The sequence below is a fragment of the Semicossyphus pulcher genome, unplaced genomic scaffold, assembly GCF_022749685.1.
Source record: "Semicossyphus pulcher isolate SPU_LCO1_2020_fin unplaced genomic scaffold, fSemPul1.0.p SCAF_8, whole genome shotgun sequence".
Taxonomy (NCBI): Eukaryota; Metazoa; Chordata; class Actinopteri; order Labriformes; family Labridae; genus Semicossyphus; species Semicossyphus pulcher.
In genome coordinates, this window is record NW_027211759.1 from 1,249,724 (window position 1) to 1,262,535 (window position 12,812).

Sequence of the window (12,812 nt, forward strand, 5' to 3'; positions counted from 1 at the left end):
ATGGGAGGAGCACCTGACCATGACCTGAACTCCTCCGTGTGGCTCCGCCCCTGTGTTAACACTTCCTGTCAGCCTCCAATCAGGTCGTGTCCATACAGCACTGCCCAGCTGACTCTCATCGTCATGGTAACCGCCTCCCTCAGCATCATCACCGTCCTGGGCAACACGCTGGTGATCCTGTCCATCAAGGTGAACCGCCACCTGCGCACCGTCAACAACTACTTCCTGTTGAGCCTGGCAGTGGCCGACCTGATCATCGGCCTGCTGTCCATGAACCTGTACACGCTGTACCTGCTGCAGGGCCGCTGGCCGCTGGGGGCCGTAGTGTGTGACATGTGGCTGGTGGTGGACCACGTGGTGAGCAACGCGTCCGTCATGAACCTGCTGATCATCAGTCTGGACCGTTACCTGTGCATGACGCGGCCGCTCAGCTACCCGGTGCGGCGGACGGGCAGGATGGCCGGTCTGATGATCGGCGCCGCCTGGCTGCTGTCCTTTGTGCTGTGGGCCCCCGCCATTCTCTGCTGGCAGACCGTGGGGGGCCGCCGTGTGGTCCCTGACGGAAAGTGCTACACCCAGCTCCTCATCAGCCCTGCCGTCACCCTGGCAACTACCCTTCCTTCATTTTACCTGCCGGCGCTCGTCATGGTCGGCCTGTACAGCCGCCTGTCTGTGGCCAGCCACAGCCGACTGAGCGCGCTCAGATTGGAGCGAGGCGCGCTCAGGATGTCCAGTCGCTCCATTAAAGACTTGCTCCTGAGACAGCGCAGCTGGGTGACCAGTGACCCCGGCTCAGAAGTGTCCCTGAACCAATCAGAGTCAAGCACGCCGAAGCACAGGAAGAACCAGCGAGTGTCCAGAAGTCCTGCTGACACGTCAGAGCTGGCAGACATCTGTCCGTCTCCTCAGACGTGTCACCCTCGGACCGCCACCCGCCCCCCCCCAGACAGAGACTACAACAAGATTGAAAATGACTCCTCCTCCAACCCCGACCTCCACAGGACGGCCGCGGTGGCGTTCTCCGGCTGTCCCAGCTTCAGGTCTCAGGAGCGACGGAGGCGTCGAGTCATGGCGAGGGAGAGGAGGGTCACCAAGACCATCCTGGCCATCCTCCTGGCCTTCATCCTCACCTGGACGCCGTACAACGTCATGGCCGTCATCGCTGCCTTCTGTCACTTCTGCATCCCAGAGTTCCTGTGGACCACAGGATACTGGCTCTGCTACATCAACAGCGCCATCAACCCCGGCTGCTACGCTCTGTGCAACGTCACCTTCAGGAAAACCTTCTGCAGCCTCCTGCGCTGCCGCAGCAGGAAGCTGCACTGACCACATGGTTCTCATAACGTGGGGGAGGGGCAGCTCGGGGGGGGAGGGTTAACCGGGTTTGGACCGCTGGTCACCTGACTGGTTCAAAGTTATTAAACACAGTTGAAAGTCAGAATTCAGGTTATGAAGTTGAATCGTGATAAAAAGAAGTTCTTCTGAGTTCAGAGAGTTTGGGATCCGATCCCAAATGATTTTCCTCTTGTGGCCACATTCTGCCTCCGTACAGAACCGTCACAGACTCTGTCTGCAGCAGTGTTCACTCAGTGACCCGGTACGTCTGAGCTTCGGTGTGCTGCAGAGATTTTAAGCTTTATTGGATGTTTGTTGCTGAAATGCACCATGGGAGTTGAAGTGAAAGTCTACCTTGAAGATTTTAGAGTAAAATTTTTAAACTGTGAAACTGTAAAAAACGTTCTTTCTATTTAACAACAGTTTCCATGACAACCGAATACTTGTTAGCCGTTAGCATCAGCTGTACTTAAAGCATGCTAATGTTTTTATTGTTATGACAGCGTAGCTTTATTATTTTCTCTGCTGATAAAAACTTTTTTTTCTTGCTGTTTTATAATAATAATCTTTTGTTCTCACTTTGATGCTGGCGTTTTTATTTCTATGTTACTGCAGGTGTTAAAAGAGGCCTCTGCGCTTTTAACACCTGCTGTCTGGCACTCACTGTTTATCTCACTTCCTGTGAAGCTAACTAATGCTAACTTTGTAAAGGGTGCTGCAGGAATAAGGCCTTTAACCTTTAAACAAGTTAGCATGTTAGCAATTAGGTATTCATCAGCGCTAATGCTTATGCAATGCTCATGTATGCATGTCAGCGTGTCATCAAACACTGACAATTGAAGCTAAAGCATGCTAACATTCTGAAGCAGTCAGTGGGTACAGGTAACTGTCAGCAGGTTAATGTCCGGTAGTTCACGTGCATGTCAACACACAACAGTACAGTACACATTAGCATTTAGCATGTAGCCTTTCTGTTGACATCAGACCTGTGAGTGTGAAGCATCAGATGCACACTGATCAACTTTGATCACCGAGCTGATCTTTAGCAGTTTTATTGTCTCGTTTGTGTCTCACACCAAAGAACAGAAACTCTTCACCAAAACAACAAACAGCGTTTCATTTGTTCATTTGTACAAGAGCCATCTTGTAAAGTCGATAATCTATAGTTCCAAAAATAGATTTATAGAGGATTTCTTTTCATCCTGATCCATCAAAGCCTTTTCTTCACTTTTTTCAGACTTGTATAAAAACAGTTTATAACCCCGTCAGCCCGGCGAGGAGAGCTTCCAGAGCAGATCAACACGTCTTGGATGCTAATTTAACTTTAGCTACTTTAGAAGGACTAACTCAAATGTTGTGTTAAACTACAGGAGGGGCATTCTGTCATTATGTTCTAGTGGGAGGACAAAGGAAAAGCTTTCTTCAAATGAACACACACACGAGATCAGTTAAACAGGAACGGCGAGGCCACAAATCAAAGGTGGTTGGTGTGTTTTGGAGGAGTCTCTCGGTTTTTGTGTTTGATGAAGGAGGGAAGAAGATTGTTCAGCTGGAGGAAGAGAGGAAATCCTGCCGTCTTCTGTGCCTTTGTTCATCCTTTAGTTTGCCCTCTTGTCCCCTGCAGGAGGAAAGGGAAATGTAGACGGTTATTCAAACGGTCACATTCAAATCGGCGCTCTGACTTACTCATCGCTCCTCGAGCTTCTCAAGGACACGAAGGTTTCTGTGATCGTGATCACTTCTTCAAATAGTTTCTTCAAACGGTTTTTGAAAGTCGAACGTTATTATTTTCTCGGCCCTCTTTGTCATCAACATGATTAAATGTGTTATACACAACCTGACACGTCTTCTGCCCTCTGGTGGATTATCTTTGCACTGCAGGCCGTACCAATAACAGCTGATATGAAAAAGTTACACTCACATGTTTATGGAAGTTAACGTGCTGATGTCACATCATCTGATTATAATAGTTTGAGTTCACTGTTGTAACTGTTCAGTTTGCTCTGTGTGTGTGTGTGTGTGTGTGTGTGTGTGTGTGTGTGCGTGTGCGTGTGTGTATCCTCTCCACACAGGCGGGACACACTTGTGACAGAAAAGTGACACACAGAAACAACCGGTTCTGTTCTGTTCATGTTCTCATCTGACTTTCGGCCAACATCACTGAATGAATGTTTTTAATCCTGTTACATTCAGGACGTTTACTTGTAGCAGCGTTATTCTACGCTGTAGTATTCACTCTTTAACTTCAGTGTAACGTGAGGGCTCTTTCGGGTCTCACCTTTGCTCTTCTTGACCTTGGGGGAACAGGGTTTGGACACCTTGACGGTGGACTGACACTCGGCGTTGAACAGCGCTCGCTTCAGCGTCCCTGACCGGCTCTTGGCGTTGGTGGCAGCGTCGCACGCTCCCCACGGGCCAAACTTGTACTTACAGTCACCTGAAGGACAAACACAACATTTACACTGTGTGTGTGTGTGTGTGTGTGTGTGTGTGTGTGTGTGTGTGTGTGTGTGTGTGTGTGTGTGTGTAGGAGTCTTACTGATGTCCTTCTTCCAGTTGCAGGGGATCTTGCAGTGGATCTTGTCGGTGCGATCCTTGCAGGTGGCCTCTCTCAGACCTTCTCCACAGTCTCCGTGGTTTGGGACACATTTCCCGTACTGAGTCTCTGCAGGGGAGCACTCTGAGATAGTCCGGCCTTTACCTGCAGCGAGGAGCAGAGAGGAACAGGTCCCGTCAGAATAAAACTCAGCAACACCTGCTGTGTAATCCTGCAAACATTTAACGTACACATTACTCTCTGAACAGTTTGTTTTAGTGACTCACAGAAGTACACTTCTATGTTTGCAGTTTTCCTCCGGTCATGTTTTAAGACAACAAAAACACTCTTACGAAAATAAAACTGACATTTTTTTAAATAATGATTTTGTGTCTTATCTTAAAAAGAGTTAAGAAAAGTAAATAACTACTTTCATACTGGACCCTGATTGGCTCTAACCTGGTTGTGATGTCATAAATCCTGTCCAGGTGTTAATCTGAGATTTAAGGTTGAAATAGAAACTTTCAAAACAAACTGGAGCTTACAGAGAAGTCTGCAACATCACAGCCAAACCACATGAAGAAGTTTTTCTAAACTTTGGCTCTAAACGACTCACAGGAACACACAGAGTGTGAACGTCTCCAGTAGATGTGTTCATCCTGCAGCAGTGAAACAGGCTGTAATGGCTGCAACATAATCCTTGATGGGTCAAAGGTCGTCCACTAAAAGTTCTTGTTGTTTCCACTGACAGGCTCAGATTGTTATTCTAAGTGTGTGACAACATGACAGAAAGGATCCCTACAGAGATAGACCTTTTTGTTACAGAGGAAGATGATTGTTTTAACCACACACAGACGTTACATCGCTCTCTGCACACACACCAGACTCCATTCAGAAAAACACTGATTTAAGCTCTCAGGACAGAAGCTGCTGCTTTAACGCTGCTTTGATCAGTTAGTTATTGTGTGTTACACAAATACTATGCAGGACTGAAATTTGACATGTGAAACAGCACAATACAAACTCACTGAGTCATTAGACTGAAATAAGTTTAAATCGAACCAAAGTTTAAGATGACCAGAAGTTCCTCTGAACCTGAACTTCATCATTAATTTCATTGAACTAAATGTGTATCTTAACATTGAAATATGACATAACATTGAGCCGAGCTCCACACGCCGCACGACTGTTAACAGTTAGGTAAAAGCTCTAACGAGTGAGGCAGGTAAGCTCCGGAGACACTGATTGGAGGGCGTTAACATTGTTTACATTTCATGACACGGAGAGAAACTCGTTGAGGTGTAAATGTTTAAACTTTGTGTAATGAGATGTTCATTCCTGCTGTCACGAGAGACGCTCTTAGAATGTGACACAAACAGAAGCAGAAGGCAGCTTCAAACAAACAGTCCACTACAGCGTGTCATTATAAAGTCACTACAGGAATGTGTTGATCACCGGATTCAGAAAACACAATAAACTGATTTTTTCTAATTTTTTTGCTTTTGCAAATTAAAGTAAAAAATCTCCAGTGGTGCAAAGTGACAAAGCTTTTCAACACATGACTGTTCTTTATCTTTATTTCCATTGAAATCAACTTCATACTTTGACTCTATAACTAAATACTTCCTAATACTACCTGCATTCTTTGTCATGTCCAGCAGGGGGGGACTCCCCTTGTTGAGTCTTGTTGGGGACTCGGCCGTCCATTTTTTCAGTCAGTACAAATTTTTTAAGCATTTTTTCTGCTAAATTATGGATACACTTAATTAATTGCTCAGTATTTGCAAATCCCTGGCTCCTCTCGAACTCCATCCTTTCAACCTATTATGGTCACTTGTGGTTCTGAAAACCAAGATGGCGATTGGCCAATATGCCAAACTTAAGGCTATAACAGAGCAGTCGTAGGTTTAAGGAAAGGCAGGTACCTTTGAGCTTCTCTTTGGCCTCGGTGGTCAGCGTCAGGGCCAGGAGCAGCAGCAGCGTCACTGAGAACAAACTTTGCATCCTGCAGAGACAAAAACAAGGAGGTCTTTAACTGGAAAATAATGAGATGATCATAATACATCAATCAATCAATCAACCAAATCATAACCAGAGTTATCTCATACACCATCATTAAACCTGAACCAGTACGAAAGATGCTAACACACTGTACTATTAGGATTGTACATTTTTATCATTACAAAAATATTGTTTGCTGAAAGTCAGAAAGACAGACAAAAAACAAGTACATGTTGGGCAACACACTGAACCCCAAACTGCTCCTTGTAGCATAGCCAACGGGTATGAATGATGACTGATTGACAGTTGGACACTTTACGTAGCAGCCTCTGCCATCAGTGTGTGAATGGGTCAATGTGATATGTAGCAGCTTTGAGTGGTCGCAAAGACTAGAAAAGCGCTATTTAAGTACAGTCCATTGAAAGAGACCACAAAGAAAGACAAACCCCCACAAAGATCTAACACGATCGAGAAGAGATGTAACGCGACCGAGAAGAGGAGTAACACGACCGAGAAGAGGAGTAACACGACCGAGAAGAGGAGTAACGCGACCAAGAAGAGATGTAACACGATCGAGAAGAGATGTAACGCGACCGAGAAGAGGAGTAACACGACCGAGAAGAGGAGTAACACGACCGAGAAGAGGAGTAACGCAATGGAGAAGATACGCAACATGACCGAGAAGAGGAGTAACGCGACCAAGAAGAGACGTAACGCGACCGAGAAGATACCTAACGCAATGGAGAAGATACGTAACGCAATGGAGAAGAGACGTAACGCGACCGAGAAGAGACGTAACACAATGGAGAAGATACGTAACGCAATGGAGAAGAGACGTAACGCGACCGAGAAGAGACTACAACTACAAAGATGCAAAACAACAGCAAAGATGCAAAACAACAAGATGCAAAACAACAACAAAGATGCAAAACAACAGCAAAGATGCAAAACAACTACAAAGATGCAAAACAACAAGATGCAAAACAACAACAAAGATGCAGAGAAACTACAAAGATGCAAAACAACAACAAAGATGCAAAACAACTACAAAGATGCAAAACAACAACAAAGATGCAAAACAACTACAAAGATGCAAAACAACAACAAAGATGCAAAACAACTACAAAGATGCAAAACAACTACAAAGATGCAAAACAACTACAAAAAAAACAACAACAACAAGGATGCAAAACAACTACAAAGATGCAAAACAACTACAAAAAAAAACAACCTTCAAAGAGACACAAGAGATTAAAAGATATGATTCCCTTTCAGTCTGGGGGTCTTGCTCCGTTGTATGGGAGGGGGGCTTTTACATATATGTGCCCAGGGGCCCATTGTCGTGGTAGGGGACACATTTTCACGTTACACCTTTTAACACTTTAACCTCAGCACCTTTCATGTCTCTTTGCCAAATAAAGTCCTAATCTGATCTTGTTTTGCTCCGGCTGTCATGATCTCGATGTTGAACTGTAGCGTGATCCGGCCCAGTCTGGTCTGCTCGGGCCAGATGGTCCATATTTAGTCCAAATCAAATCTGCTCTCTTTTCAGCTCGGCCCCCAAAACCTCAGAACGCTTAAGCCAAATAATCTGACTATTGTAGTCACAGCAGCATCAGGATTATGAAAGTAGGCTAATGTATGCACATATTGTTCCTGTTGTCACCACAGATTCAGCTGTTTTCGCACATTTAGATTTATTTCTCGTCATGTTTAAAGCGTTCTGTGAGAGAGAGAGTCACGTGGCGGCAGCATCAGCTCACAGAAGAAATGTGGTCCGGGCTCTTGGCTGTGCTTTGAAAAAAAAGAGAGTCAATTACCCATAAAGCCCCTCTCTCGCTCTCTGTTGTTATTGTGCTGAGAAATGACAGACTCCTCTTTCAGGCCTCTATTAAAGCAAAGGAGCTCTTTCACATGTCAGCTGGCAGAGCAAATCCTGCTCTTCTCGCTCCTCCTGCGGCCTTTTATGAGGAAAGAACCAGCTCTCAGCAGGCCTCCAGTCTGTCCTCCATCAATGAAGAAGAGGAGGAGGAGAAGGGGGGAGGAGAAAGACGAGGGGGAGGCCAAGCAGCATCTGAAAGAGCTCTTTAGATTTCCCCTCAAAAGAATACTGATTCATTGGGCCAAAACAAAGCCTCTTCTAGCCTGGTTTCATTTCTCTAAAGCCTAACACAGATTCCATGCCACGTCTTAGGAGCTGTGCCCCCTCCCATACCACCCCCCGCCCTGAATAGAAACTGATTTACATAAGAAAACAATGAAATCTTAGCATGAAGAAAAGGAGTGGGATGCTCCCTTTGGTTCAAAACGAGGAACAACATTAAGAGGAACTTCCTCCCGAATCTTAAGGTTCACTGTCGCATCCGGTGACATGAAGGAAAGTTGAATCATGTGAATCTCTCGATGTTTACTGCTGCAGACTTTTTTTAAAGAGTCGTAAAAACAGGCGTGTAAGCTAAAGATCGTGGCTCTTAAAGAAAACCTTCCTGACGCAAAAGGTGAGGTCTGCTCGCTGTGTGGAGGAAAGGCAAACATCTTCTCCAATAAAAGATAACTGAGGTCTGTAGGAGGATGAAGTGCTGCTTTAATGAAAGGAAAAGATAGAAATCAGGTTTTATGAAAAAAGATGAGCTAATAATAGAAATGAAGGATGGCAGGTGAGCTGAGCCAGGGGCCAAAACATCTGCACAACTGCACGCTATTTATCTTTTTGCATGATGTGAAAAACCACAGATCTGCTCCAATATTACGTAACAATATTATAAACTTAGACAAGCTCAGCACTCGAGTTTCTCTCTGTCTGTTTTTATGAAGACATAAACAGAACAGGACAAACTAACAAACACCAACAGAGTCACAGGAACAAAATCCCACAAAATGAGACAAAGGACATGAAATTTAATCTATTTCAGCCACAAATAAACAAACACACAAACACCATACGCACATATTTTAAAACAAAGAAGACATAACAACAAAACTGAAGACTACGTATTTACAAAGTACTAAACTTAATATGTGGAAATCTGAAAGAATGAATTTCTTTATGAAAAAATATTGTTTCTTCTCAGCTTGAAGATGTTTTTAATCGTCATTATTTCCGTTTACAAAACAAAGTTTGGAAATATTCAAGAATCCACCCTTTCAAAATAAACCTGTTCCCTTTTCCTTCCCCAAAGTTTCTTTATGAAATGCATCAGCCAATCAAAGTCCAGGATTCTTAATCTACTTTTCATTCATTTTTATGTTTGATTAATCTACTTGATACATTTCTTGATTAATCGATAAATAAATATAAAAAAAGAAAAGGTTAAAATATTCAAATGGTTGTTTATTATAATTTTGTCAAACGATGTCAAATCCCCCAAATATTCAGATCACTGAAATCTGATGATGTGATAAAAAAAATCATTTGAGAAGCTAAAATCAGAAAATCAGTCAATCGAGTATTTTTAAAGTTAGAGATAAAGTTTCTGCTGATCAACAAACAGATTAAACATTTAAATGTTTCAGCTCTAATCTTTAAAATCAGTATTTCTAAGCCTCTGTTAACAACAACAACAACAACAACAACAACAACAACAACATCAACAACAGTAAAAGGGGACACAATCATAAAGTCTTACTTGTCGGGCTCAGAGGAGCAGCCAGTCGAGCTGTGGAGTCGTTGCCTTCTGCCGCTGCCTTTAGCTGCTGCTGCAGAACGTCCCACCCCACACACACACGCACACACACACACACACGGGCACACACACACACACACACACACACACACACACACACACACACACACACACACGCACACGCACACACACAAACACACACACCCTCCTCCTAACCATACCATAAGCCCCCACCACGTTTCTTCAAATTTATGATCAAGTCACCAAAAGGAAGAAAGTCCCCACAAGTCAGTGTGTATACACACTGATGTCCCCAAAACGTTGGTTATACATGTAAACACACACACACACACACACACACACACACACACACACACACACACACACAGCTTAACCATAACAAAGTTACATGATAAGTTTTATGTCTCACACTATGGGGACTGTAATTTCATCTCCACAAGGACGGGAGGTCCCCACAATGTATGTAAATTAACTTATGTAATGTAGGTTATACGTGTACACACAACCTTAATCCTAACCAAGACTTTACTACAGTTTTATGGGTTAATGTGTGGGATTTTCATTTCGTCCCAATAAGGAAGGCAGGTCCCCATAATGTCAGTGAGAAAATAAACTGAAGTCCCCACAATGTGAATATGTAAACAGCATATGGACAGTGCTGAAAACCAGCCTCATGGTGACATCACAAGCTTAAATCCATACCCGGGGGAACAAAACAAGCTCAGCTCATGGGCAGTGAAGTGTGTGTGTGTGTGTGTGTGTGTGTGTGTGTGTGTGTGTGTGTGTGTGTGTACTACAATACTAACTATTGTTGTGAGGACACAAGTCTGTACATACATTTGTGTGTGTGTGCACATGTGTGTTGTGGGGACATAAGTCTGTTTACACTCTGACATTGTGGGGACGCCTACCTTATGGTACCCATAGTGTAAATCCTAAAACGTGAGAGAAGAAAAGGGTTGGGGTTCTGTGTTTGTGTGTGTGTGTGTGTGTGTATGTGTGTTAAATTTCAGATGCCACACATATAAAGGGGTGTGTTTTATATCACTGTAAAGTTAAGTTGTTTAGGTATGAGCTAACATTTACTCAAACAGTGGCTGATAAACAGTGGCAATAAAAGCCTGTACTGTTGTAGTGTATAGATTTCAGGTGGAGTGTGCAGGTGTGTGATGGGGAACACCTAGTTTAACTTGCAATGGGTCAAAGTAGTGTAGTATAGTGTAGTGTAGTGTAGTATCGTATAGTGTAGTGTAGTGTAGTGTAGTGTAGTATTGTGTAGTGTAGTGTAGTGTAGTGTAGTATTGTGTAGTGTAGTGTACTGTAGTGTAGTATTGTATAGTGTAGTGTAGTGTACTGTAGTGTAGTATCGTGTAGTGTAGTGTAGTATTGTGTAGTGTAGTGTACTGTAGTGTAGTATTGTATAGTGTAGTGTAGTATCGTGTAGTGTAGTATTGTGTAGTGTAGTGTACTGTAGTGTAGTATTGTATAGTGTAGTGTAGTATCGTGTAGTGTAGTATTGTGTAGTGTAGTGTACTGTAGTGTAGTATTGTGTAGTGTAGTATCGTGTAGTGTAGTATTGTGTAGTGTAGTGTAGGGTACTGTAGTATTGTGTAGTATAGTGTAGTGTACTGTAATGTAGTATTGCGTAGTGTAGTGTACTGTAGTGTAGTATTGTATAGTGTAGTGTAGTATCGCATGGTGTAGTGTAGTATCATATAGTGTAGTGTAGTGTAGTGTAGTAAAGTGTAGTGTAGTATCGTATAGTGTACTGTAGTGTACTGTAGTATTGTGTAGTGTAGCATAGTATAGTATAGTGTAGTGTAGTGTGGTATAGTATAGTGTAGTGTAGTGTGGTATAGTATAGTATAGTGTAGTGTAGTGTGGTGTGGTATAGTGTAGTGTAGTGTAGTGTGGTATAGTATAGTATAGTGTAGTGTGGTATAGTATAGTGTAGTGTAGTGTGGTGTGGTATAGTGTAGTGTAGTGTAGTATAGTATAGTGTAGTGTGGTGTGGTATAGTATAGTATAGTGTAGTGTAGTGTAGTGTAGTGTGGTATAGTATAGTGTAGTGTAGTGTGGTGTGGTATAGTGTAGTATAGTGTAGTGTAGTGTAGTGTAGTGTGGTATAGTGTAGTGTAGTGTAGTGTAGTGTGGTGTGGTGTGGTATAGTGTAGTGTAGTGTAGTGTAGTGTGGTATAGTATAGTATAGTGTAGTGTAGTGTAGTGTGGTATAGTGTAGTGTAGTGTAGTGTAGTGTAGTGTGGTATAGTGTAGTGTAGTGTAGTGTGGTGTGGTATAGTGTAGTGTAGTGTAGTGTGGTATAGTATAGTATAGTGTAGTGTAGTGTGGTATAGTGTAGTGTAGTGTAGTGTGGTGTGGTATAGTGTAGTGTAGTGTAGTGTAGTGTGGTATGGTATAGTATAGTGTAGTGTAGTGTGGTGTGGTATAGTGTAGTGTAGTGTAGTGTGGTATAGTATAGTATAGTATAGTGTAGTGTAGTGTGGTGTGGTGTGGTATAGTATAGTGTAGTGTGGTGTGGTATAGTGTAGTGTAGTGTGGTATAGTATAGTGTAGTGTAGTGTGGTGTGGTGTGGTGTGGTATAGTATAGTGTAGTGTAGTGTGGTGTGGTATAGTGTAGTGTAGTGTAGTGTAGTGTGGTATAGTATAGTATAGTGTAGTGTGGTATAGTGTAGTGTAGTGTGGTGTGGTATAGTGTAGTGTAGTGTGGTGTGGTATAGTGTAGTGTAGTGTAGTGTAGTGTAGTGTAGTGTAGTGTAGTGTGGTGTAGTGTAGTGTAGTGTGGTGTGGTGTGGTATAGTATAGTGTAGTGTAGTGTAGTGTAGTGTAGTGTGGTGTAGTGTGGTATAGTATAGTGTAGTGTAGTGTGGTGTGGTATAGTGTAGTGTAGTGTGGTATAGTGTAGTGTAGTGTGGTGTGGTATAGTGTAGTGTAGTGTAGTGTAGTGTGGTGTGGTATAGTGTGGTATAGTGTAGTGTAGTGTGGTGTGGTATAGTATAGTGTAGTGTAGTGTAGTGTGGTATAGTGTAGTGTAGTGTGGTGTGGTATAGTGTAGTGTAGTGTAGTGTGGTGTGGTGTGGTATAGTATAGTGTAGTGTAGTGTAGTGTACTGTCCTTTTGAGTACTGTAATCTATAACAATTTACTTAGTATAAAGTAGCTAAGAAAAACACGTCAAAAACCCTAATTATGCATCATTAGAGTATTTAATGTAAAGTTAATTTACACTGGTGAAAAACTGTCCAGAAGTTTTGAACAAAGAATAACACGGAGGAAAC

The 12,812-nt window shown here is 43.0% G+C and overlaps 2 protein-coding genes across 2 annotated transcripts; one reads left to right on the forward strand and one right to left on the reverse strand.

Annotated features, from left to right (window-relative positions):
* chrm4b (cholinergic receptor, muscarinic 4b) lies at window positions 1-1,326 on the forward strand. Its single transcript, XM_069685959.1, has 2 exons — window positions 1-862; window positions 947-1,326. Exons 1-2 carry the CDS (start codon window positions 1-3, stop codon window positions 1,324-1,326), a joined length of 1,242 nt encoding a protein of 413 aa, XP_069542060.1.
* A 1,026-nt stretch (window positions 1,327-2,352) lies between these two features.
* On the reverse strand, window positions 2,353-9,557 carry mdkb (midkine b). Its single transcript, XM_069686608.1, has 5 exons — window positions 9,499-9,557; window positions 5,797-5,876; window positions 3,875-4,036; window positions 3,614-3,772; window positions 2,353-2,953 (listed from the first exon to the last, which is right to left on the reverse strand). The coding sequence occupies exons 2-5, from the start codon at window positions 5,873-5,875 to the stop codon at window positions 2,934-2,936; spliced, it is 420 nt and encodes a 139-aa protein (XP_069542709.1). The 5' UTR covers window position 5,876; window positions 9,499-9,557; the 3' UTR covers window positions 2,353-2,933.
* Between the last annotated feature and the right edge of the window lie 3,255 nt (window positions 9,558-12,812).

Excerpts from the sequence above, each read along its gene's own strand:
- chrm4b (XM_069685959.1), top strand. The coding sequence starts at position 1 with ATGGGAGGAGCACCTGACCATGACCTGAACTCCTCCGTGTGGCTCCGC. Across the intron at positions 863-946 it reads GAACCAGCGAGTGTCCAGAA|ACAGAGACTACAACAAGATT; the intron begins GTCCTGCTGACA and ends GCCCCCCCCCAG.
- mdkb (XM_069686608.1), bottom strand. The coding sequence starts at position 5,875 with ATGCAAAGTTTGTTCTCAGTGACGCTGCTGCTGCTCCTGGCCCTGACG. Across the intron at positions 3,773-3,874 it reads CAACTGGAAGAAGGACATCA|GTGACTGTAAGTACAAGTTT; the intron begins GTAAGACTCCTA and ends TTTGTCCTTCAG. Across the intron at positions 2,954-3,613 it reads CAAGGTCAAGAAGAGCAAAG|GGGACAAGAGGGCAAACTAA; the intron begins GTGAGACCCGAA and ends TTCCTCCTGCAG.